Source organism: Columba livia, chromosome 9 (assembly GCF_036013475.1).
Source record: "Columba livia isolate bColLiv1 breed racing homer chromosome 9, bColLiv1.pat.W.v2, whole genome shotgun sequence".
In the NCBI taxonomy this organism is placed as follows: Eukaryota; Metazoa; Chordata; class Aves; order Columbiformes; family Columbidae; genus Columba; species Columba livia.
In genome coordinates this window covers 1,827,112-1,852,125 of record NC_088610.1, presented here as the reverse complement: position 1 = coordinate 1,852,125, position 25,014 = coordinate 1,827,112, and the positions used below count along the sequence as shown (strand labels likewise).

The window sequence follows — 25,014 nt, the reverse complement described above, 5'->3', positions numbered from 1 at the left end:
CGACCTAGAACGGAGGATCAGGTGCATCCAACTGGCCAGGTCGGTGTAACTTGGACTCCCAACGAGCAACACACATTTACACCAGTTGAAAAACTGCACAACAATAACTTCTGGACAAGCAGCAAACCTGCTGGAATTCACAGGCTGAATTTCCACTGATTTCTTTAGGGTCAAAACTTCAGAACCTAAAACGACACAGATTTGACTCAGAATTCTTGGTCACCTCAATGTGGTCATTGTCAAGTTGAGGCTCAGATGGACTCATAGTGAATCATACACACTAAAAAAACGCTGTGCGGAGCGTATCTGCAAGAGGTTGTGTAGACAAGAGCTGAATGATTCTCTTCCATCTTTGCTGCTAGGAAGCGTTCGACCAGCGATCTGAGTGCCAGCTGAGATTTGATTAAAGAAAAGAGAACCAAAACAACACACACAAACCAGCAAAATCCAAGGTGTCCCTAAACTAATGAAGCCGTAAATGTAAATACAATAATAACCACCCCTTTCCTTTCTTGCATTCATAGTGCTTTTGCAAGACATCTTTGAATTTTGGTAACCGTGCTGTGTTTGCTTGTCTAAGAAATTCTCCAAAAGTCAGCGATCCCGCAGGGCTTTTCTTGCAATGGGTATTGCAAGAAAAACAAAGCCACGAATGTCAGGGAATCAAGGAGGATTTGGCTCAAAGCAGCGTCGTGCCTGTGTTTAGTTGGCCTTTACGTGCCCCTGACAAATCTCTGGCACTGCACTTTTTTCAAGGTTGCAGTAATTTGCCCCGTCGCCGTGTGAAGGCTGAGGAGAAGCCGCCCGGCCACGGCGCGTCTGTCCGCATCTGCTAAACATCAACCACGGGCCTGCGCCAGGAACGCGGCTGCGTTTGAACTGCAACTTCAGGCTCTGCTTACTGGAAATCTGCAGAAACGCTGCTGAGCTGAGCAGGGAGAGAGCGCACGCAAAGAAAGTTCAGCGTGGATTTCTGGTAGCAATTAAAAAGAAAGCAATCACAATATCGTCTCTCTCTCAACTACCTGTACCACCCGTGTTTTATTTCTCTTCCGTGAGCAAACAAGATCTATTCAACCGATTCCCCAAGCTGAGCATCATCAGCAACATGCCCTTTTGATTTTAAGATCCTGAAAAAAGGAACCTTCTGTTTGGTTTAGCAAGGAGCCAAGAAAACAAGCCCATTATAAACCCATATTGTTCACAGGTCTGGAAAGGCTGAACTACATACATTATCAACTCTTCCCAAACGCCTCGTGCCACCAGCGATACGGAAGTTGCACGGACAGACTTTGCGCAGCTCGTCGGGATTCCGGGGCTCCTGGTGTTGTTTCTGAAGGATGCGGAGGACGAAGCGACGCAGGTTCTCTGGTCTGGGTGCATTAAGTGCAGGAGCGGGGCCTGGAGCACGGACAGGAAAACTGCTCGGAACAGGATGGGGACCCATCCCCAGTGCCCGGCCAGCAGGAAACTGCTGAGTCTCCTAAATGAACGTGTTTAAACTTTCAAACCCAGAGAAACAGTAACCAGCCCAGTCACAAAATAATGGTGTATCAAGTAAAAACAACATTGAAAATTATTTTAATACAAATGAGTTAAGACAGATTTCAAGACAAATTATCACCAGTGTTTTAACTTTTATATATTTTGTTGCTGAGCAGCATTTACAGGTGATCGATTCCATTGTAACCTCCTGGTGGCATCTGAGAATACCGCAAAGGAAGGATATTATGATGAAGTGACAAGTCCAAGTCCCAGCCAGCCCCGATTGCTTCTGTCGCTTTCAGAGTAGACTGTGAAAAACCGTTCAATGTGCTCAAGAGGAAAAAAATCAGCTCTTGGCTTTGCCCTTTTTCGCAGGAAGTCGCCCCGTTGCTTCGAGGTATTTGTTAATTATTTCTTCTTGAGTGCTGGGCGAGCACGGCTGATATTTACAGTATTCCATTGTATATTCACCCTTTCCCTGTAGAGTGGGAGAAAGAACAGTCAAGGTGAGGATGCCGAATGTGTCACAGCGTTTAGCAGCAGCACACACCCTCGTCTGTGAAATAAGACGCAATAATCATTTACGAGGCAGGAGACAAACACTGTGCACTGGGGAGATGAGACAAAACCACACAAGCCGTGTCCGAGCCCTGCTCTTTGACGCAAGCCCACGGTTCCCACCCCAGAAGTGTGACAATTCTGCTTACAACCTGAAAATGCCGACGGTATTAGCACCAACCCATTTACATGCTCACAGAACACGGCACGAGACGTGGAACAGCAAATTTTACATAACACACAAACTCGCCCGATTCAAATTCCTTCCAGGAGCACATAACTACAGACACATATATTATTAAATATAATATCTTCATAATGTGAACGCTGCTGTCAAAAATCTTCTCTACTTGCAGACGTTTGCAACGTACAGAGTACACCTCAGCTTTCCAGCCTGCGAATTTAATACCTTTACTGATACCTATTCACTTTGGATTACTTTCGATTTTGAATCTCTACCCTCTTCAAAGCATAAAAGACCTTTTTGGCCAGAAATGACACACCTAATAACAGCAATGTTAATTAAAACTCAATTTAGACAACAGTAAAAATTCTAACGTTACTTTCCTGTCCCGCATTTGTTTTGATTTTTAGCACTTTTACTGCTGCGCTGTTATGTACGAGATGATGCAAATCAGCACCATTGATTTAGACAAATAACTGTGTTGTAGCAGAAAGTACCGAGCGTACTCACCTCTGTGCAAGACCGCAGCTCGGTGGCGTATCCAAACATGTCATTCAGCGGCACCTGCAAGCCAAGCAAACTATTCTGGTAAAAACAACATCTTTTCCCATCAACTTCGGGTTATCATCCAATTAATCTCAATTACAATCTAAAGAGTCAGTAAAATCTGGTGCTCTTCGTAAACACCACTGATCTAATGATCTAGTTTTTTAAAGTACCTCTCCTTACAACTAATTCACATTCACAATGTGTTTTTAGTAGGAAACACCTAAGTTTGAATGCACCAGATAGCAGAATATCCCATCATCAGGCAAGAGATCGTAACACTTGAAATATCTCAAGATCGCAACGCTAGACACAATTTGATGCAGAGAATAAATATGTTTTTAGAATGGACATCGGAAAAGGGACATTGAAGACAAGTCATGTGCATTTATCTGCAATTATTGCAGGTGGCAAAAAGCTCCTCCCCCTGTAGTGCTGCACCGCTGGCCCATGCAAGAAACCTCACTTCTGTGCCTTCCTCTGCCACCGGCTGATTTTGGGCTTCTCTGGAGCAAGATGGATTTATACCAGATTTATTAAAGCTGCACAATATGCTGCCACAGGTTGGAAATTAACGTTGTGCTTATCCACAGGAAAATCTGGCTACAAGTTTACACATACCAGCTGATAAGTAAAACAGTGAAGGAGTCAAAAGACAACGCAGGAAAAGGTCAGAAAGAACACAAACCTCGGCGTAGAGAGTGAAGTAACCCTCGGTGCCGTCCTGCCCCGTGATCACGCCGTGCCGGCGATTAATCCCGGCGATCACCGCGCCCTGGAACTCCGTGGGCGCCATCACCTCCACCGCCATGATGGGCTCCAGGAGACGCACGGCCGCGTTCTCCATCGCTGCAGAAAAAGGCTCAACTAAATAATCAAAGGACAAGCCCGGCGTCACTCAGGATACCCCTATGCAAAGCACATGAGTGTCTGACGGTTAATGCTACATGTTTCTTACATCACTGGGGCAAAAAAATAATCAGCTGTGGAATTCCAGCTCCCCAGCCTGGTATTGCTGAGATTGTAACGCTGGGAAGCACAGTCTGATAGAATGCGCTTTCCATACCTGTGTAAGGGTGAAGCTGTTGGTGTTTCTTTATTCAAGGGAAAATTATTAATGTGACTAAAAGAATTATCGTGCCTCCCCCAAATTTCTATAAACTCTTGCATTTATTCTGCTCCACACAACCGGCCAAACTTTAAATGGCAACAAACCAGCCTACAGAGAGGAGGTGGTTAAATTCAGCTCCAACACTAACGCATCCAGCACGACCACGTGTTCGAACGATGGGATTTCTACCTTGCTTGAGGGCTCCTTCTCCCGCTCTGATGAAGGAGATCTCGTTGGAGTCCACCATGTGATGAGCACCATCCTCCAGGACGAACCGCACCCCGGAGATCCTGTGCCCCGACACAAACCCCTTCTCACACGCGTCTCGGAATCCCTGGCAAATCACGGCTCCAAGTTAGCAGGTTTTAGACCAAAATCACAGTATCACAGTATGTTTGGGATTGGAAGGGACCTCAAAAGATCATCCAGTCCAATCCCCGTGCTGGAGCAGGAACGCCTGGGTGAGGTCACACAGGAACATGTCCAGGCGGGTTGGAATGTCTGCACAGAAGGAGACTCCACAACCCCCTGGGCAGCCTGGGCCAGGCTCTGCCACCCTCACTGAGAAGAATTTTCTTCTCAAATTTAAGCGGAACCTCTTGTGTTCCAGCTTGACCCCATTACCCCTTGTCCTATCATTGTTTGCCACCAAGAAGAGCCTGGCTCCATCCTCATGGCACTCACCCTTTATATATTTATAAACATTAATAAGGTCACCCCTCAGTCTCCTCTTCTCCAAACTAAAGAGCCCCAGCTCCCTCAGCCTTTCTTCATAAGGGAGATGTTCCACTCCCTTAATCATCTTTGTTGCCCTACGCTGGACCCTCTCCAGCAGTTCCCTGTCCTGCCGGAACCGAGGGGCCCAGAACTGGACACAATATTCCAGATGTGGTCTCACCAGGGCAGGGTAGAGGGGCAGGAGAACCTCTCTCGATCTACTGACCACCCCCCTTCTAACCCACCCCAGGTACCATTGGCCTTCCTGGCCACAAGGGCCCAGTGCTGGCTCATGGTCACCCTGCTGTTCCCAGGACCTCCAGAAGCTTAAAAAGAAGACCAGCATTAACAACAGCCTATAAAGGACTCAAAACTTAAAAAACCCAAACCAATAACAACAAAAACCCTTCCACAATTATTACCAGCAATCCCTTATCTACTCAATGGACTTTCTTGCTTGATAAGATGATGGAAGAACATAACAGTGGGGAAAACTTTTCATTCCCAAGCGTTTGAAAACCTTGTACTACCATTCTTTGGCACCGCAGTTTGATCCTGGTATTTTTTTTAAGAACAGAAATAATGAAACAAGCTCAGAAAAAGAAATGTCCTCAGGATTTTCTTTGCTAAGGGACCACACAGCCAAAACCTGAGAGAATGATCTCTGTGGAAAGAACTACTCTCACCACTAGACTGAAGAACGAGATTCTTTGAAGACCGCATGCTTTTTCCAGGATTTGGCAAAAATCTTTCTATGTTGCATCATAGAATAATGAAGGAATTATTTTAGGTTGATCCACTATTGTAAGAATTCAAAGATCGTGGTAGGTACTAAAAGTAATAGGTGATAAATCATGTGGTTACAGAGAGACAGACACAGGAATCCCACAGAAGAGATTAAAAAGAAAGACTATTTAGTAATTTATGCAGGCAATCCAGCTTAATTACAGTTTCCTACAGCAAAAAAAGGTTACATATTTCAGGGTTAGAGACGAGAGCCACAATTAAAAGCAGAAAACGGGCAATGAAGAAGCAGAGGCAGCAGCAGGAGGCCTGTCTGACCACAGGAGCGGGCAGCCCACCCGCTGCCCTGCTGCACAAACGGAACACGCGCGCACACCAAGGAAAACCAACAGCAGCTTCATCAGTAAGCGGAACACCGCGGAGCGTCGGGTGTTGAGCAAAGCCCCGCAAACTTGACTCTGCTTCCACCGAAGCAATGGGCAAAGCCTCCTCGCCTCGGGCAGGGCAGTCACAGTGAATGCTGGCGGTACAGGAGGAAAACAACAAGAATTGGCATTTCTTGTATCACATGCACACACACAGAAAAATGCTTTGTACCTTTTCAACAGCAGGCACGAATTGTTTTGGAATATTTGTGCCAACGGTTCTGTCTTCAAATTCCAATTTTGTGTAGTCCTCCGGATCCAGGGGCTCAAGGACGCCGATGACTTTGCCGTACTGTCCCGCTCCGCCCGTCTGCTTCTTGTGTGTATATTCAAACCTACGAACAGACAAACCCCACATCACTCATTACACAAACCGTGCTCTAACCACAGTGCTCTAAGGAAAACGTTCCCAACCTGCATTTTGCTTTATTCCACTCGGTTATGTGTAACCAAAATGTCTAAATGCCAGGGCAGCGGCTGAAACATCTGAGGATATTTAACGCCTAAAGAGGCAGCATCGCAATTCTTCGCCTTGCAAATGGGAAGCCGAGGGATCGCGATGAGCTAAACTGCTCCAAAAACAACCGCAAAATCAAGCGGCAAGCAAAACTAACAAAGCCTGCTTACCTTTGGGCTGAATACTGAATAGCAGCATTTTTGTTGCTGTTTTCTGCAAATACCTACAGTTTCCACCCACAAAGTACTTCCATGTTAAGTGCAGACCCTGCGCAAGGGGATAATTAGGGGGAAAGCTTGTGAATATGAGCTGTTATAAGTTTTTGTAAGTGAAACTGAAGGGATGTGAGGGGTCTGAAACACAGAGGTCTCTCCGGGCTGGGGAACAGGAGGCTGAAGGGAGGGAGAGCTGATCGCTCTGGAACTGGCAGAGAGGAGCTTGGAGCCAGGGGAATCGGGCGCTGCTCCCCAGGAACAAGCGATGGGATGAGGGGAAACGGCCTCAACTTGCACCAAAGGAGCTTTCGACTGGATATTGGAATAATTTCTTCATTAAAAAGGGCTGCGGGGCATTGGAACAGGCTGCCCAGGGCAGTGGTGGAGTCACCATCCCTGGAGGGTTGGACAGAGATGAGGTTCTCAGGGACATGGGGCAGGGACAGGGGTGGGGAACGGTCGGACTCCGTGATCCTGAGGGTCTTTTCCAACCTAAACGATTCTGCACGCCCCCCGGTCCCACCCGGCTGTGGGCGCAGCCGGAGCTCCGGTGCCGGGACAACCCGCGGCCCCGGGCGGGCTGAGGCGGCCCCGGGCGGGCTGAGGCGGCCCCGGGCGGGCTGAGGCGGCCCCGGCCCGTCCTGCTCCTCCCGCCCCGCCCGGCGCTTCCTGCGGGAGGAGGAAGCGGCTCCGCCCGCCATGGAGGACCCGCCGAGCTCCTTCCGATTCCGCCGGGCGGCGGTTGCGGCCGCCGGGCTCATCCGCTACCGCCGGGGGGGCCCCGGCCGCGGGCTGGTGCTGCGGGACGTGCGGCGGGGCCGCGGGCCGGTGAGCGCCGGGAGCCGGGGTGTGGGATCTGAGGGGATCGCGTTGGGATCCGGTTCCGGGGGTGGCAGCGGCTCTGCTTGTCTCCCCCACGGGATTTAACCGCGGCCCCGGTCCGGCAGAGCCCCCCAGCCCCGTCCCTCGCAGGAGGATGCTCTGCTCTGCACAAACTCACCCCTGACCTGTTCTGCGTTTGTTGGCAAACCTGCTAGAACAAGGTTATTACAGCAACACCAACCTGCTAGTGCGAGTCGTTCTGCTAGACATCCAAAAACCAGACAATATACATAACAAAGCGCAAATGGACTTGGTCTAAGAACCCGATTAAGGCTCTTCGGTATTTAGCCAAGCAGCACATTATCGGACAGAATCACAGAATCGTCTTGGTTGGCAATGGCCTTTAAATCCACCTGTGAACCACGTCCCAAAGAGCCGCGTCACACAGGGAGCCCAAACACAGCAATGAATTAAGTGGATACAAGACTGGAAATGGGTGAGGAGGCACCAACCAAAAGTCCCCCAGGTGCACATCAAATGAGTGACCTGAACACCGCAGGGAGAAATAACAGCCTTGTCCTAGCTCGGAACGGACCCACTGCAGCCCTTTTCACAATAACCGCAATATTTTCCACAATGCAAAGTAATTCAACGTTCTACAAAATCAATGCTCTTAATGTTTTCCTTATTTAGGACATCAATGATGCTGGGCATAGGTACCACCTGGAATTTGTGCTGGAAGACTTGCATGACAAAGTGAGTTCAGAGTTATTTCATTTATGCACTCTTGTGGGCAGAAGTTGGCACCGCTGATGGGTCATAAAGAGCCAACACGCTTTGCTGCTGCTCCTGGCCGAGGGCGGCGGGCGCACCACTTAATAATACTTGGTATCATGTTCTGCATTTTTCTATACTGCAAATAGGGGAAAAAAAAAAAGAAGGCTCCAATTTTACCCAATGCAAAGCTCCATTTCTTATACCGTAAAAGCCCCAAACATCTGGTACCTATCACTATGGCACAGAAAATGCTGGAGAGATGACAAGGACATTTCAGTGTCACTCAATTTTGAAGTTATTTGAACCCATTACTCCAACCCATTAGACCACAAACACTGCCCTTCCTGTCACTGCAGAAAGAAAACTGCCCTTGTAGTATCTTCACTGAAATATTACGAATTTAACCTTGTCTTAAATAATCACAAATCTCTACGGGCCACGCTCAGAGAAAACAGCAACTACATATGGAAAAAAATACATTTTGGAAGTGCAAATTACCAATGTTGCACGTGTATTTAATCAAATATTAACGCACACCCGTAACTCTGTAACAGGACAGCACTGTTAACTGCACTGCCGAGGTTCTTTATCATCTGGGCAACAGAAACACCCCTCCCGATGTGCAGTTCACAACTGAGGGAGAACTCGAGAGCAGCGATGAAGCAGATCACCGGTTCTACAGCCAAATCAAGAGCCTGGAGAAGGAGCTTGTGGCAGAAAACATACCAGGTACAACAAAGGGCTTTGGGCGAGAAGGACGTTTTGGAGACGAATATATTGCTTCCCTTTCTCTTATTTAGGGTGGTGCGTCAATCACAACGCTACTAAATTTATTAATCACTTCCGAAATCCAGAACTGAAACGTGATTTGAGGGTGATTGTTCTTGAGAACAACCTGCTACGTCACCTCTCCCTTCAGCAGCGCCCTGCTCGCTGTGGGGAGTCCATCAGACACCCCGACTGCGGTACCAGGGTCTGCTCCTCAGAGTAACCCCACCTTGAACACCCTGTAGAACTTATACGAAGAGTAAGCAGGAGGAAAACAGACAGTGATGATTATACGGAAGGTCTCTGACACAGCAAGGAATGCGTACTAATAGGTGATGAGGTTCTGTTAACGGCCGCAACTCCATGCGTCTTGCTCAACGCGTATTATCTGTTTTGTTGGCCAGACAGCCACGGGAACGTGCCCCCGGCGCTGGTCCCCGTCCGCCTGCTCGCCTGGGCCGCCGCTGGCTACGTGATCTGGCACAACTCGACCGAAGACACCGAGCTCCATCTCGCCCAAATCAAACACGTGAAGCAAGTGGTGAGTTACACACAGTGCCCGGCAATAAAACCGGTATTTAGGAGCCAAGCAGTTGTGTGTGTACTAGACTACAGCTGAAGTTCTTAAGCAACAAACCTCATTGTGTCTGAACTCCTTGGTCTGGTTCATTTTTAAGCCAGCGTTTGCTTTTTGTTCCACCTACAATCACGAACAGTCCAGTCTTTATTTAGACCACTCCTTCTCTTCATAGATTTTGCTTGTAGAAGCTGGGTCTTCTTGGCAACACTATTATGTGCTTATTTAGTTACGAAAATCGACTCTCCACTTGGAGGTCACAACGTTGATTACGGTTTTATGCGATTTCACTGCGTTTAACCCCTAGTTAAGCCCAGCTGATAGGGTTCTTGCATCTGCATAACATGCACTGGATTATCGTCCTTCATCTCCTGATCTGCACCACCATCACAGTAACACCACTCAACGTCTCGGCAATAGCCACGTCTAGAGAAACAGCAACGGGCTGCGCCTCAAATTCAATAAAACACAATCTGCATCGCTTTGTTTGCAGTATTCCAGTCTCCACCTACTTACTAGTTCACCTCAAAATGCTAATCAAGAAAGAAAATACTGATTTAATTCCACTCTCAGTATTAACATTTTTTACTTTGTTCTTCCCAAACTTACTTTTCGTATATTTTTTTAGTGGTGAGAATATCTTAAAATTAATTTTCACTTGAGAAATTAATATTGCAGAAATGCTCTCTGATATTTTTAAATGACCCAGGTAACAGTTGCTGTAACACTCACTTCAGGAACAGCTTTTCCCCCAAGCTGAAAAATTCAGTCAATTGGAGCAACGCTCTCAAATTATATTAGCACGATGAGCACCAATTAAGTTTACGATAAGAAAACTGAATTCAGGACAACATGTCACAGGGCAGAAGGGGAACAGAACACTTCAGGACAACATATTTTCCATTTTCACTTATTTCTGGGCAATCTCCAGTACAGGGTTTGTCCTGAGCGGGTCTGGATCTGCCCTGAGCTAAGAAGTAAATACAACTGTCAAATCTCACTAGAGCTATTCAAATTAATCAGGTCATCAGCTGTCGTTACCAACAGGCCTTGCAGACTGCTTACCTGGGACAGGCTTAACGGATAAACTTGGTTTTGATGAATTATTATCAGGGCAAAGTTTGGTGAATTAATAGAATTCTATAGATTTTCCCAGTCCTTCTCCGTTCTGTTTGCAGAAAATATACTGTGAGTTAAGAGTAATTCCTCAAAGGATGGTCAGCGTTAATTCAAGGAAGTTTAGTATGTAAGCTAGAATAGAGAAGTGGGACTTCACATTTAGAAAACCCAAAGTATCGCATCAGGAGTGTTCAGAGCAGCCTTTCAGAGCCCCCATTTGGGCACCCAGAACAGCCCGTGTATTCCCACGAAGTTCTGGGTGTGCAGGAAGGGCAGAAACTCTCTCTGGGCCCAGATTCGTTACCGTTTTGCTCCCTCTGATGGCTGTTGGAAAGCAGTTCACAGGGCTGTGCGCAAACAAGCTTTTAAAACCCTCTTTAACGAAGCAGAGCAATATAAGGATAAGGCAGACAGGAGGTTATTAAATAAACCTTAGTCATTTTGTTCCCCTTCCCTGAAAAACAGGTATGTAAAGAGTTGGTTCCAATGGCCAGCGTATTTTCTGTCGCTCACACAATCACCTATAACTTGTTACCCTCTGAACGGCCTCTGGAGTGTGTTCCAAGTCTTATCCTGCAGCCAGACAATTTTATTTAGGATTATTTAGGCTAAGCTGACACCTCTTTGAACCAGGTGTTCCCACATGAGTTCCTCAAGTTGAGCCATATCCCGCTTCTCTAAAGGAGGAATTAGCACCGGTTTAAGTTTCACTTTCAGTTTCTCAAACACAATTTTGCAGTTCACAGAAATACAAACGGTATTTGTTTGGTTATAGTGACTAAGCTCCAGCTGCTTTATTTGTTAACACAAGCTGCTAGGTTTAGAAATATATTGGAGAGTTTTTATGCTAACCAAAAAGAACCGATTCACTACTTCTAAGGCATGCGGAAGCCCCAGATTCCTCCCTTTTCACTTTGTCTTTCCAGAGGAGAAGCGATGAGCATCTTGAATTTGACTACGTGATTTTACTCCACGATGTGGTATCCCAGGTAAAGTCTTATTTCGAGAAGCCCTTTTTTTGTGTGTGCGCGCGTCTATTTTTGTTGTTTTCGAAGCCTGCGAACTGTGTAACCTCCAGCTCAGACACACAGATGGTTGGGTGTTCACAGACCTGATGCCGGGAGCTCAGTTAAACAGGGTGAGGTTTGGGCAACGATCACCCACCCGTCTCAGCATCACCAGCTTCTGCCAGCAGACACTCATTTTCATCTATTTCTGGGCCTTTCTTTGGTTCCCAGAAGAGTATTTCCATTGCGTGCTATTCTCCATCAACATTTTGTGATCTGAGCGAGCGTTTTCATAAGAATAAAGCAAAAAAATGGGGCTGGTAGTAAACCAGAAGCTCTCGACTATGCCAACCTCCTGTAACAAATCCCCCACCGATAACAACGGGAGATCTCGTCCCAATTCCAGCTCTGCTGCTTCCTACCCCACTGCGCTCCCAGCTAAATTGGGGCATCCGTAGTGGTTTTAGTTCCTACGTTTTCTATTCCAAATTCCTTGGAAGTAGTAGCTAAATAACTGCAGAACAAAAGGTTCTTCATTGTTTGGTGAAGGTCAAGTGTCCCAAAACATCAACAGCACTAATGGTAAGAGGGTAAAACAACACTGATGTGCTAGATGGAAGGAAAATGCAGCTGCAGCAGCAGGGAGCACAGCACAGGCTGACAGAAGCTCACAGGGGAATTTCAGATACTAGGACAGCTCAGCAGGACGGTGTTTTATCACACTTGCACCATCACTGCTGCGTGATCCACCTGCTTATCATCAACCCACCTATTACAGTGTCTAAGTCCCGTTCAGTATCATTCAAAGAAAACACCCTCTTGCTTCCTATGGTTTTGTTTTCTACCCACAGGACGTCATTCCCTGGCGAATTACAGTTCTCTGGCACCCCCAGCATGGTGTTCAAGTCACACGAGCCGTCAACCAAGACATGCACCAGCGTAACGGAGCGGCGGGTGGCACCGCGGCAGGAGCTCCAGCGCCACAATGAGCAGCCGAAGGGAGGGCGGAGAAGGTGCCAAGAAAAAGTCCTTCCTCCAGTCAGCTTTTCCTGCACATTGCGCTTTGATCTGATCATCCCAAATGCACTTTTTCTGCTACGTAATCAAATTCTGCATCAAAATAGATTTTAAAAACCTCTGTCGCCAGAGAGACTTACGGCACAGGCGCGGAGACGTTCTCCCTAAAGGCGACTTTTGGCTTTCCCATGGTGCAAGGGCAACCGTATTCTCTTTCCATCCGCTGCAGGAAGAAAAAGCAGAATGAAACACAGAGTTGCTCCATCGGAACAATACACTGGAAACAACTTTATCTGCAGATCTTGCTGACACGAGAAACTTAATCAGGGTTAATCAGTTTTTCGGTTTGGGGTTGATTGGTTTTTGGGGTCTTGGTGGTTTTGTTTGTTTGTTTTTCTTTTGATGTTCTGCATTTTCCGCTGTCATTCTGCAGTCATCCTTGTTCAGGGGCTATAGCTTTAGATGCAATAAGAGGGAATGGCAGTCATTATTTTACTCGAATTAAGGCTTTCTGACAAAAAGCCATCTTTTCTTCATTCTGTCAACATTTCAGATGCGTCAACTTGAAAGAAAGAAATAAATCACTGTAAGTAACTATTCCCTCCTGCCCGCATCATCTCTTATTGTGGAAGCATACATTTAAAACCACAGAAATGGAATACTTCTCTCTCCTGTAGGAAACGGCTACAGTAAAATCCGTCCTAAGCAAAGGCTGCTAAAGCAAAGCGTACCACTTAATACATCATTTTTAATTGATTTGAACATTAAAAATATTCCAGGCAGACCTTTCGTTTAAATAGTTTACAAGCCTTCAAACTAGAACCACTGGAGAGAAAGAATCTTCAAAAGTTGACTAAGAAGTGAAGCTCCTCGCTAAGCTCTAGTGTTGTTCACATTAATGTCACGGTGCTTTCTGCTGGGAAAGTCTCAAAATAGCTGTCACACCATAACCCAGATTTACACAAAAGCAAGTGGAGTTGTGCACCTGCAAACAGCCTGCAAACCTGACATCAGCTTAGGCAGCCAATTACAAAATGAGGCCTAATGGCTGGCATTAATTAGCCCACCTGCAGATAGATTTTGGTACAGCAATGCAATGTATCTGCCAGAAAGGAAGGAGAATTCTTGGGAAAACAGACAAAAGCAGAGTCCGCGGAATCTGCTTTCCAAATTACCTGGGCATAGATCTCCAGGTGCAGCTCCCCCATGCCAGAAACTATGGTCTCTTTGCTCTCATCTTCAAAATGGGTTCGAAATGTGGGGTCTTCCCTCGTGAAGCGGCTCAGGCCTTTTGCAAATTTATCAAAGTCATTCTGAAAATAAAATGAACACACGCAAGAAAACGTTAATTCAACACCCAAAGTCACACAACAAAAAGGCCTCAGATTTTCCGATCCACTGCTCAGCGCTTCTGCTCTCGTGAGGTTGTTTTCTGAAACGCGGCCACACTTTTATAACTGTATAATATTTATTGCTCCAGTTACTTCAAGCCCACATTCACCCAGGTCAAAGGCAATTTTTGTTATGGCCACTGACGCAGTCACATGCCCAGTTATCAATATTATTTCTTCCTAAGTACTTTGGATAGAACATTTTTAAACACTGCTCGTTTAGTCTGTGGTTCCATATTTAACCACTAAGCTGCGTAAAATTATAAAAGCAGCAGAGGAAAGGTAAGCCAGTCAGAAAAAGGTTGATTTATAGGCTCCTACCTTGTTGGAAGGCTTCATCGCTACCGAAATGACGGGATCAGGGATGTGAATTGATTCCTGCAACGACCATAAGGGAAGAGATCATATTGATACAGTCGGGTTCACTACCCTGGCGAGGTAATTCCTCCAGAAAAGTTTGGTCACAAGAACTCAGGGTTACAAATGGGGATGACGGTTTTACTTATCTAGCTTGTATCTGATATCACAGCACTGTCGCCTGGATGCAAATTGATTTCCCTTTGGATTTCTTACTAATTAGAAGACTCTGCTTCCTATCAGATTTTGTAAATGTATTTAAATACTAACACAAATACATAGCTTAATATTTTGGGGTAACTGCATCCACTTTTACCAGCCCAGAAGAGTTTGCTAACAGATGTGTGTCTCTCCTGCACATACCACACTTCTGGATATTCAGGCTTCTTGAGGTATCACAAAAAATATTTGCGGTTGCATATGCATCAAAAAAAATATCTAAACTGAACAAATGATGACAAACTCCTACACCAAAATCCTGGTCAATTCCAATGCACGAGGCACCCAGATGCAAAGGGGCACTCACCATGGAAATGTCAGTGCTGGTTTTATCGGTGAACGTATCCCCACTGGCACAATCGATTCCAAACAGCGCACATATGTCTCCTGCGTAAACCTCATTTACGTCCTTCAGAAAGAAAAGTTCGCTGTTTAGGTAACACTGAAAGGCATATTACAAACCACACCTGGTTTTAGAACATACATAAATATTGTGTTTAAAAGCTTGAGGTTAAGCTCCTTTGAAAACTCCAGCTTTGATAAAATGCTCTGTGCATCTTTATTCCAAGCAGAAAAAGGAGACCTGAGCTCGAATGCTGATTTATTGCAGTGTAAGGATGTGAAGCAAGCAACACACCAAGGTCCAGGAGTCTTCACCAGGAAAGGGTGCTACTTGCAGCTGTTTGAGAATTAATTTTAAGATCTGTATTCAATCATCATAAGGAAGAAAACTTCTTGTGCGTGTTTTGTCAATCCTATTCCCCTCTCCCAGAAACAGGGAAGAAGGGGATAATACCACAGCTGGCTTTCTTTAGCCATCACCTCAAAGCTGTTTTATAATGCTTCTTGGGCAAAGACTCTTCCACTTGAATTGAAATAACACACTAGAGGTCATTTTGGTTTCTTGTAGAGCTCTCTTAGTGCCACAGGCAAGTATGAATTAACCACAAAAGGAGGAATTTGACATATCCCATCGTTCAGAGACAGCTGAAAAGCGAGAAGCTGGTTTAGCAAGCGTGGCTCCAAAGCGATGGCGTGGATTGTACATCCCATACTCACCTCCATGTTGTCCGAATGCATCCGGACGAGCCGCTGTACACGCACTTTCTTCCCGGTCCTGGTGTTATAGATATAATCCGATTTCTTCAGCATCCCCTGGTAGACCCGAACGTAGGTTAACTGCCCAAAACGGCCAGCCTGCAATCAAAATTCATTACAAACCAGATATAAGCATTCCGGGAGCCGAGAGCACGACAACTCAAAGCACCATCTGCACAGGTGAGTAAATCTTTCTGGTTTGAATTTACACACTAGACAAGTCAACAAAACTTTCTGCAATATAATCTCAGCTTTCATTTGACCCGCTGCTCTCTAGATAGCAAACACGTTCGGTTAAAACGGAACTTTTTCTTCTCCAACTGTTTTGTGTTCCATTGTTTTCAACTGCAAACAAAACCAGGATTTTTCTCAGGATGTATTTAAAACAAGCCCCCCCAACCCAAAAAATGTTCATTGTTTTAACTAAGAAAGTCATGAAGTATTTGAGGCTCATAACCCGCCTTAAAACTTCCATCTTGGCAGTGTTTGATACACTGGTGGTTTTTATGGTTGAAACCAGTTTTTAAAAAGAAATTTAAATTGAATTTAAACATAAACTGATTTTAAAATTCGTTCTACATAAGTTTTGGTAGCACCATCGGTTTGGACTCACTCTATTTTCAACTCAAATCACAAAACAATGGATTTGGATCCCTTCCTTTATCCTTTAGGGTTAACACAACGCCAGTACAACTTTTGTTGCGAGGAGTAAAGTCAGGTAGGTAATGCTCTGGGTGTCTGCTCTCCAGAAACTTCCAGTCTAGCTTTACCACACACAGAGTGACCAAGTGAAAAAGCCACCACACCCAAAATACCAAGTTTTAATTGTGCGCTTTTCCCGCAGCTCTTGCAGGGAACACCCCACTTCCCTCCTGGTTTTGCTGCATTAGAAAGGCAATTGGGACCAGCTTACCTCCAGTTTAAAAGCAAGGCCTATAAAAGGTTGGGAATCATCTCGAGCGGAGTTCAGTAGAAACTTGGTTTTGTCCTCAGAATCCCTTAAAAACAGGGATGGAGACAGAGTTTATGTCATGAAGCAAACATCAGCAGCCTCATCAAAAACGTGAGCCCAAACTCAGAAAGTCCCCTGGGCCTTTAGTTTCACAGCTGTAAAACTGAGACTTAAAAGTCACGCTCAGAAAGTATCTCAGAGAAAGTGCAGCAGATTCCAAAAAGGGTGGTGAAACTATGACAAATATCACTGGTCCTTCACACCATCCAACTGTTTTGCCGTGAAAGCAATTCATCAATCAGACACAACTCAGGAGTGAATCCGTCTCAGAGGGACAGCACGTCCACCTCAACAAACACGGCCCAAGAATAAAATCTTGTTTACACATTTCAGACGTGCTCTCTACTGTAGGCATGGTTTGAAGAATTGCCATGAATGTCTAAAGAAATCTCATCAGACAACATTTTTTTTCAAATTAAACATCTCACGTGTGTTTCAAATACCAGCATAAGCAGTAACCCTCAAACGAGAGATGAGCTTTCTTAGTTTTGGAAGTTCGTGCAAAAATTACGCTGGTGTTACTTAAAACAACTGGTAAATGATGGTGTATTTTGTTAGTAACGGTTCCTGCTACCCAATTCCAAGACCACTCTGTCTGCTCAGCGTACACTCACCCCTGGTTGAGAATAGCGTAGTTCTCCACCTCCGAGGGGTTGGGGAGGTATTCCAGGACGGCGTCCAGCAGCGGCTGCACCCCTTTGTTCTTTAAAGCGCTTCCCACAAGCACCGGGGTAAAGGATTTCTTCAGTGTTGCTCTTCTGATGGCGAGCTGGGGAAAAAACATCAAATATCAGCGCATTCGTCTCCTGTAAAACCTTCAGGAGTCTGACACAGAACCCACCAAGTGCCAGGACAGATTCTTTTTCTCTCTCTACTCGTGGAGTAAAGCAGCCGCTCCCACACAGCCTCCTGTACAACCTACACAAGAGCTTCCCATAAAACCTGCTCACCACAATCCTACAAAAGTGAGAGATTTATTGTTTTTATCCCCTTTCATCTTAAATTCGACTTAAAAATGAAAATCCCCAAGGTAAATATACACTAACCCCAAAATAATTTATTGATTCTCTGCTGGTAAAGTCAAGATTCTTCATTTCTGTTTTAGGTGCCTCATTACCCCCTCTTTATTTACATTAGGAAACAATATACATTTAAATTTGTGACAGCAAGACGAGATGCTTCAGTATTTTAAACTATGGAAAACTCTCCTGGAGTAAGTCAGGCAGGGAAGGGATACGTGGGTGTCACGCTCAGTGAATCACCATTTTTTCATGACAACAGTTTTAAAAGCACCACAGAAGAACATAATCATCTACGGACCTGCTGAAGCTGCACCATCCTGGGAATCTCTCCAGGACGTCCCAGCAAAGGGAGCAAGAGGAACAAGCTATACAGTCACCTCGTGCTTTCACGTGGCATTGCAAAGCAGAACTGAGCATCGCCCCGCGATCGCAGCCACCCTCCGCACAGCTGACAGCAGCTCTTGGTCCCCATAATCAATCAGTGAAGCCAAAATTGCCACCTGGGTCCCACCTCTCCCTGCCACGAGAGGATGTCACCTCCCTGCGCCCAGCCAGGCCCTCGCTCCGACCATCAGTCGCTCCTGTCAGCTTTGATAAGCCAAAATAAATTAATTCTCCTTGATAGCGAAGACAGTTAACCACATCATCTAATCTGGGAGATACTTAATGTACTCAAAGAGAGAGGGCTCAGCTATCTTCATAATTAACAGAACAGTTCTTTTAATTTGTTGTTGTAATGACTTCACATAGTAAAAGGAAAAAATGAGTGACATCAGCAATTCTGCTGCTCTAGCCCAGGACTGCTGGACATACAGATGTGCTGATGCCTCGTGGTTTTATTCATCCACGTGTTTTCAAACGAAGCAACACGACTGCAGTTTATCCTCATCAACAATTACTCTGGGGAAGAAAAGTAGTTTTATTTCCACGTCAAGACAACTATCACGAGTGCCCCACCGAGCACCTGGGGCACGTTTTGCGCAGCATTATGGATGGCGGCAAATCAGGGGATGTTTAAGCAGCTGATCTTCAGCAAACATCATACGCTACGACTGTGGCACCCAGGAGCGATGCTTCGCATCACTTCCACAAAAAGATATTTTCAGTGGAAACTTGGCTGCTGGCCACTGAAAGAAAATCCATCTTCAGGGACGTATTAGCACAGACTAACCTGCGTCTGCAACGCTATCGCCATTAGAGCTGTAATTAATTGGCTTTCAGAAGTGGGAAGCAAAGGTATGCTGAATAGACAGATTTATCTCAGTAACAGATTTTATTCCCAACAGGAGTGTATCAAAAAGAGCTTCCTGCTCAAAATCTCTCACCTCTTACATCAACCCAGTGTATTCACATTGGTACTGTTCGCTCTGCCTGGCGAAGGACAAATCCTTACAGGCCTCTAAAAGTGCTGTTACATCTCTATCAAAGCGAGAAGTGCCGCTTTGTAACAGGAATAGCTCAGGCTTCACAAAATACTATTTAATTACTGGAGTAACTGAATGGCTGGTTATAAGAGATACATTTGATCAGTAAAAAACTCTTGTGCTTTCATCTCAATCCAAGTTGGGATATAGATTCCTGCCTACTCTTCCTCGAGATATTAATCACCAGTAAATCACCTTTACAGCCAAGCCAATTAAAAAAACCACCATAGCACAGCGGCAAGATCTGCATAAAGACTGTACCAGGGCAGCTGATCTTCCCAGACCTCCCCACCAGCTTTGATTTTGTGGACGTGCGCTCAAAGAAACAGCAACACCCAGCTGTCAGCAGAAAAACCGTTCTCAGTGATTACTTCTGTGAGCATCCCTTTATGTTGGCATGCTCATAAGTAAAGTATTTCATTAAATAAGTCACATAGCAATTTTTTTAATTGCATTTCTTGAAGGAGGGTTATCTTCTTTTTTTTGTGGCAAACTGCATTTTGACCTGGATTCTTTTCCTCTGGAGCCTCCCAGTAAAGCCGCTCCAGTTCCCTTCTAGTGTACCGCTCTTCCCACATTTCATTTTCACGCTTTCTCATTTCAGATGTAATCAGTGCAAACACAAAACAAGGCAGGAATTCCTTACAGCATCTCAACAACTGACGTGCTGTGGGACAGGATGCAAGCCACAGCCATAAAGCCGTAACGTGGCAAGGCAAAAGAACGACAAAAATGACTAAATGTACCTTTGAGTCACTTGCTGGTCCCCCAAAGGGCACACGCAAGCTCAGACTTACCTACACAAATCAAATAAATACATTTGGAACGGGCCCTGAGCAGGGCGTACAGTGGGAGTTCACCTCTGGGAGGTGACACTTGTATCACAGAACTCAAGCGAACAAAACTTCCTCAAGAGTTCAAGAAATTTTTATTGGGGGATCAGAGGAAAAGCAGATAAGGACCTAACAGTGAGATAACAGTGCCACAGGAAGAAGAACCACAATGAAGTTACCTTTAACTCGGCAGTCGTAGGAATCTTTTCTTCCAAAAACAGCTCCCCAAGCTGATCATCCGAGTTGGCGACACATTCAATCAACTCCCGACGTCTCTCTGCAGCCTCAGCTCTGAACTCAGCTGGAATTTCATCATACCGAAGAGTCTGGCTACACATAAGTAACACACTCACGCTAAAGAAACGCCACATGAAACAACCTTCCGCCCACTAATCATTGCGATGATCAAGAGAAATTCACTGTTGATATGGATATTGACAAAAAATAATCACATAAGAATATCGACAAGTTATCAGTGATGCTTTAGCAGGAGAGGGTTTCTTCCCAGTCCTGGCAGGAGTTTGTGAGGACACAGGACAACCTGTTCAACAACCTGCAGCTTCCCATTGCTAAACCCGGCCCTGCAGCACCGCTTTGCTGGAACCTGGAGAGCGGTAACGCAGCCCGAGCACAACCCACATCCCCAGCTTCCCAAAGAGGAGGCTGCTGCACCTCTGAACAGAAACTACACGTAGCTTTACTCCTACAAAGAGTCACTCCAGCTAAGAAAAACCCGAGTTTCAAAACTCACCCAAGTGCACCATCAAAATATATAGCTCTTTCTTCAATAAGATCTATAATTCCCTTGAAGTTCCCCTCCAGCCCAATCGGGATCTGAACAAAAGCTGCGTTGTGTTTTAACTTGGATCTGAAAAAGTGAGCAAATATAAATTAGTTCAAGGAAAAAAAACCAATCACTTCTATATATATGACCCAGATGGTCTTTGAACAACATCCCATTCCTACAAAACCATTATCTTCTGTTCTTTGGACTGTGCCAAAAACCCACCAATGCTGGTGAAAAAAACGCCTGGTTGCATTTTAAGGTGACTGCCAGCCCGTGACACCCCGCAGGTACAGAGAGCAGCTCCCATGGGAAAGGATGCAGCACAAACTGATTCTAGCTTAACCACCTGATTTGGGGAGTTGCTGCTCCCGTATTGTATAATAACGCTCATATCTCTCGGATCAAATTGGGCACAGGTAAGGAGTGAGCAGGACTTGTGGTGTTGGAACGAGAAACTGTCCGACCCACCATCATCTCCCTGCTGTGACCTACAGCACGTTTGTCACCAGGATCCAGGAAAAAGGCTGATTTCAAAGGGGCTCCAAATATATTTCAAGAACTCAAAAAACACTAAAAGCCCAGCTCTTAGTCACCGCAAACCTGGGCTGACACTAACATTTGTTTTTCTTGAGAAAATGGAGACTTGCTATAGGTCAGATTAAGATTTAACCTCAAGTCGGGTATTATCCAAAACTGCGACTACAGACCCCACAAGAGAAAGCTTTTCAATATTCTTAGTATTAGCCTCCTATGGGAATAGTTCTGAATTATCTCCCAAATGATTTTAAATGATAAATACCTCAGCTGTTGTACTGCTCTGGTTGGACTAGAGCCCAGTCTGTCCAGTTTATTGATGAAGGTTAAAAAGGGGACGCCGTAACGTTTCATTTGCCTGTTCACAGTGATGGTCTGGCACTGAACTCCTCCAACAGCACACAGAACCAGAATAGCTCCGTCTAGAACTCTGAGAGATCTCTCCACTTCGATTGTGAAGTCTACGTGTCCTGAATAACAAAAAAAAACCCCAAACATTATTCATAGATGACAAAAGGTAACGAGGAATTGCTTTCTCATAGCTGCAGAAAAGAGCAACTGCCAACAGAATGAGTCTCCAGGTCTATAGAAAGAGTCCTATTAGCTCAACCTGACTAATAAACATAAAGACGGCGCCGCACGCTGTGTATAACCAAAGGAACAGCAATCGTAACGCGTTCAGAACTGTTGTTACCTGGTGTGTCGATGATGTTGATGTTGGTGTCTTTCCACATGGTGTACGTGGCCGCAGACTGGATTGTGATCCCGCGCTGCCGCTCGAGCTCCATGGAATCCATGACAGCTCCGACTCCATCCTTACCTTTCACCTTAGGAAAAAAGGCAAAATAAAATCAAAAAATGTAGTTCCAAAGAGTCTACTAAGAAGTTTGCATGTGCAGGAGTGATGCTTTGTATGCTGAGCATCATCCTTCACACAGTGAAGAGAAGCAGACATGGCAAAATCGCTTGAATTCTTGAGCTACAAACGAGTTTGGTTTTGTTTTTTGCAGCTGCACCTGCAACTCAAACGTATTTTGCTCTCCTGAGGTTCATTCCTGAAAAAGGTCATTAGAAACCTGGCGCAAATTATGCTTCGCTTTGAAGCTAAAAATCATATCTCTCTGTTCTCCGTTTCTCAGTCATCTGACTCCACCAAAAGAAACACACATCTTCCATTGTACATTTACCATGGAGATGGTAAGGGAAAAGTAAGTCTTGAAATGAGATTCAGTGTTCCACAAGAGGCAGAACACTGCAGTAAAGGAGGGATCGCTTTCTAGCCCCTCACCCGCTACTTATTTTTAAAGGGGTGCTGGTGAAACCAGCGGAATTCAGAATTCCTTCTCCAGAAGAGCCGCACTAGGCCAAACAAGCATTGCTCCCTCAGCCCATGCGCTACACTGTGCAGAAGAACAGGTCACAACATCATCACGATGGCACCCAGGATGCTCAGCCCACAAAGAACAGCTCTGCTCTGGAGTCCTCCAAGAACCGACCTCGTGCATTTGTGCGATCCTGCCCGTATAGAAGAGGATTCGCTCTGTTAGCGTCGTCTTCCCCGAGTCGATGTGGGCCGAGATCCCGATGTTGCGGATCCTTTCATTGGGAAGGGCTCCTGTAGAACAGTGTCTGCAGCAGCTCAGGAGGGACTGAAAGGCAAACGGCTGGTTTAGTTTGGAACTGACCAAACACAGCTCACTGCGCCAACAAATGAACTCCTGGTCAATCAGCGTTTCTATGGCAAATGGGTTGTAGAATCACAGATGGTTTGTGTTGAAGGGACGTTCCCAGCTCCCCCAGTGCCCCCCCTGCCATGACAGGGACATCTTCACCAGCTCAGGGTGCTCAGAGCCCCGTCCAGCCTGGCCTGGGATGTCTCCAGGGATGGTTCATCCACCACCTCTCTGGCCAACCTGGGCCAGGCTCTCACCACCCTCAGGGCGACAATTCCTTCCTCATGCCCAGCCTGAATCTCCCTCCTTTAGGTTAAAACCATCACCCGTATTCTAACACAATAGGCCCTGCTCAAAAGTCTTGTTGTCCACGTTTATCACAAAACGCCCTTCCCGGGGTCACCTCACAGCCAGACAAGCCCTCCCCACTAAGCCCGGCTTTGCCAGTCCCGCCTTTACGTTCCCAGCCCACTCCGCTTTGCCTCCCGCTCATCTGACCGAACCGCTGCACACTTTCCCGCTTTCGGAGGGTCTGTCCTCCCCCAGCTCGCTAACGGGGATGTCGACCCGACCCGACCAGCACCGCCCGGGACACCGACCCGCTGTGTCCCCTCCCGCGGTCACGGCGCCCTCGGGCCCTCACAGGCCCGGCCGGGCCCCGAGCGGCCCCGTGTTCCCCGCAGGGCGCCCGCGCTGTCCCGCCCAGCTCCTCACGAAGCGGTGGCGGCCGGTACCTGCGGCTGCAGCCGCCCCGGGGCCAGGCCGGCCCGCAGCGCCCGCAGCATGGCCGCGGCTCCCGGCTCCTCGCGGCTCCCGGCTCCTCCTCCCGCCCCTTCCGGGACAACGCGCATGCGGAGCGGGGCCGGGGCCGCTCCTGGGCGGGAAATAACGCTGGTGGAGGGGAGACCCCCAAGAAATACCAGGTCACGGTAGAGAACAGGGGAGAGGGGAGGCTCTAGTCCCTCATTCTCACCGGGGGCCACATCAGCCTCGGCCCTCAGAGGGCCGAAATGTAATTGTAGGACTGTAATTACTACATTGATAAAAAATACATTCATACCGAATGCGAGAATTTCAGCGTGGTGGCTATGAGAGGGATGTTGTGCAGAGTAACCATCGAATTGTTTGTTAATCTGCCACACTGACTTTACTGCACCTTTCCTGTTATTATAACACATCTGGAATGTGCATCTGGAATATTGTGTCCAGCTGTGGCCCCTCAGTTCCAGCAGGACAGGGAACTGCTGCAGAGAGTCCAGCGCAGCCACCAAGATGCTGGAGGGAGTGGAGCATCTCCCGTGTGAGGAAAGGCTGAGGGAGCTGGGGCTCTGGAGCTGGACAAGAGGAGACTGAGGGGGGACTCATTCATGGGGATCAATAGGGAAAGGGGGAGTGTCAGGAGGATGGAGCCAGGCTCTTCTGGTGACAACCAGTGACAGGACAAGGGGCAATGGGTGCAAACTGGAACACAGGAGGTTCCACTGAAATATGAGAAGAAACTTGTTTGGGGTGAGGGTGGCAGAGCCTGGCCCAGGCTGCCCAGGGGGTTGTGGAGTCTCCTTCTGTGCAGACATTCCAACCCGCCTGGACACCTTCCTGTGTAACCTCATCTGGGTGTTCCTGCTCCATGGGGGGATTGCACTGGATGAGCTTTCCAGGTCCATTCCAACCCCTGACATTCCGTGAAAACACACATTTCCAGTCAGTGTGTCAATGGCACCAGCTTTTAACCCTGTACCTGTGCCCACAGCCCATGAAGTTTCTTTTCTTCTCCTTCCTCAGGCAGTGCTCTCACACAGTCCTGCTCTTTCCAACTCTTGTGTCTAATTAGCAAACTTCAGCTGATAGTGAAAGATCATTGATTAAAACACTAATTGGACTCAGTCCCAAGCAATCCTTAGGGCAGGGGTGTCAAATGGTAACTGCTCCTACATTTATACAGTCCTAAATTACATTCTGCCCTTTGAGGGCAACCACGAGACTGGTGTGGCCCCTGGTGAAAATAAGTTGGACACCCCTGCCCTTTGCTTCCTCCTTTTCCTTCTTTATTTTTTTGGTGATAAATGCATCTTTTCTTTCTAGAAACTGAGAGGCTATTAGTGTCACATACAAGAATGTTTGAAAGCAGCACAACC

At 46.5% G+C, this 25,014-nt stretch overlaps 2 protein-coding genes across 5 annotated transcripts; one reads left to right on the top strand and one right to left on the bottom strand.

Annotated features, from left to right (window-relative positions):
- Window positions 1-1,546: 1,546 nt before the first annotated feature.
- GFM1 (G elongation factor mitochondrial 1) lies at window positions 1,547-23,721 on the bottom strand. Of its 4 annotated transcripts, none has more exons than XM_065073424.1 (18): window positions 23,614-23,721; window positions 22,703-22,855; window positions 21,901-22,033; window positions 21,472-21,676; window positions 20,637-20,753; window positions 20,065-20,215; window positions 17,221-17,375; window positions 16,508-16,592; window positions 15,556-15,693; window positions 14,804-14,905; window positions 14,242-14,298; window positions 13,705-13,842; window positions 12,670-12,752; window positions 5,943-6,105; window positions 4,074-4,218; window positions 3,462-3,640; window positions 2,738-2,791; window positions 1,547-1,963 (listed from the first exon to the last, which is right to left on the bottom strand). In XM_065073424.1, exons 1-18 carry the CDS (start codon window positions 23,662-23,664, stop codon window positions 1,832-1,834), a joined length of 2,241 nt encoding a protein of 746 aa, XP_064929496.1. In that variant the 5' UTR covers window positions 23,665-23,721; the 3' UTR covers window positions 1,547-1,831. The 4 variants fall into 4 exon arrangements, with proteins under 4 accessions (XP_064929496.1, XP_064929497.1, XP_021149783.1 ...); XM_065073425.1 differs by having other exon boundaries at window positions 3,462-3,622; XM_021294108.2 differs by lacking the exon at window positions 23,614-23,721 and adding an exon at window positions 23,479-23,555 and having other exon boundaries at window positions 3,462-3,622.
- Window positions 7,105-13,129, top strand: LXN (latexin). Its single transcript, XM_065073433.1, has 6 exons — window positions 7,105-7,270; window positions 7,958-8,020; window positions 8,596-8,770; window positions 9,214-9,350; window positions 11,432-11,494; window positions 12,364-13,129. Exons 1-6 carry the CDS (start codon window positions 7,142-7,144, stop codon window positions 12,499-12,501), a joined length of 705 nt encoding a protein of 234 aa, XP_064929505.1. The 5' UTR covers window positions 7,105-7,141; the 3' UTR covers window positions 12,502-13,129.
- Window positions 23,722-25,014: the final 1,293 nt, after the last annotated feature.

Bases quoted from the DNA above. Each gene is read 5' to 3' on its own strand.
- LXN (XM_065073433.1), top strand. From the start codon at position 7,142: ATGGAGGACCCGCCGAGCTCCTTCCGATTCCGCCGGGCGGCGGTTGCG. The intron at 7,271-7,957 runs GTGAGCGCCGGG...TTCCTTATTTAG, and splicing joins TGCGGCGGGGCCGCGGGCCG to GACATCAATGATGCTGGGCA. The intron at 8,771-9,213 runs GTACAACAAAGG...TTTGTTGGCCAG, and splicing joins TGTGGCAGAAAACATACCAG to ACAGCCACGGGAACGTGCCC.
- GFM1 (XM_065073424.1), bottom strand. From the start codon at position 23,664: ATGCTGCGGGCGCTGCGGGCCGGCCTGGCCCCGGGGCGGCTGCAGCCG. The intron at 22,034-22,702 runs GTCGGTTCTTGG...TTTTTTCCTAAG, and splicing joins GGATCGCACAAATGCACGAG to GTGAAAGGTAAGGATGGAGT. The intron at 14,299-14,803 runs GTGAGTGCCCCT...TGGTCGTTGCAG, and splicing joins CCAGCACTGACATTTCCATG to GAATCAATTCACATCCCTGA.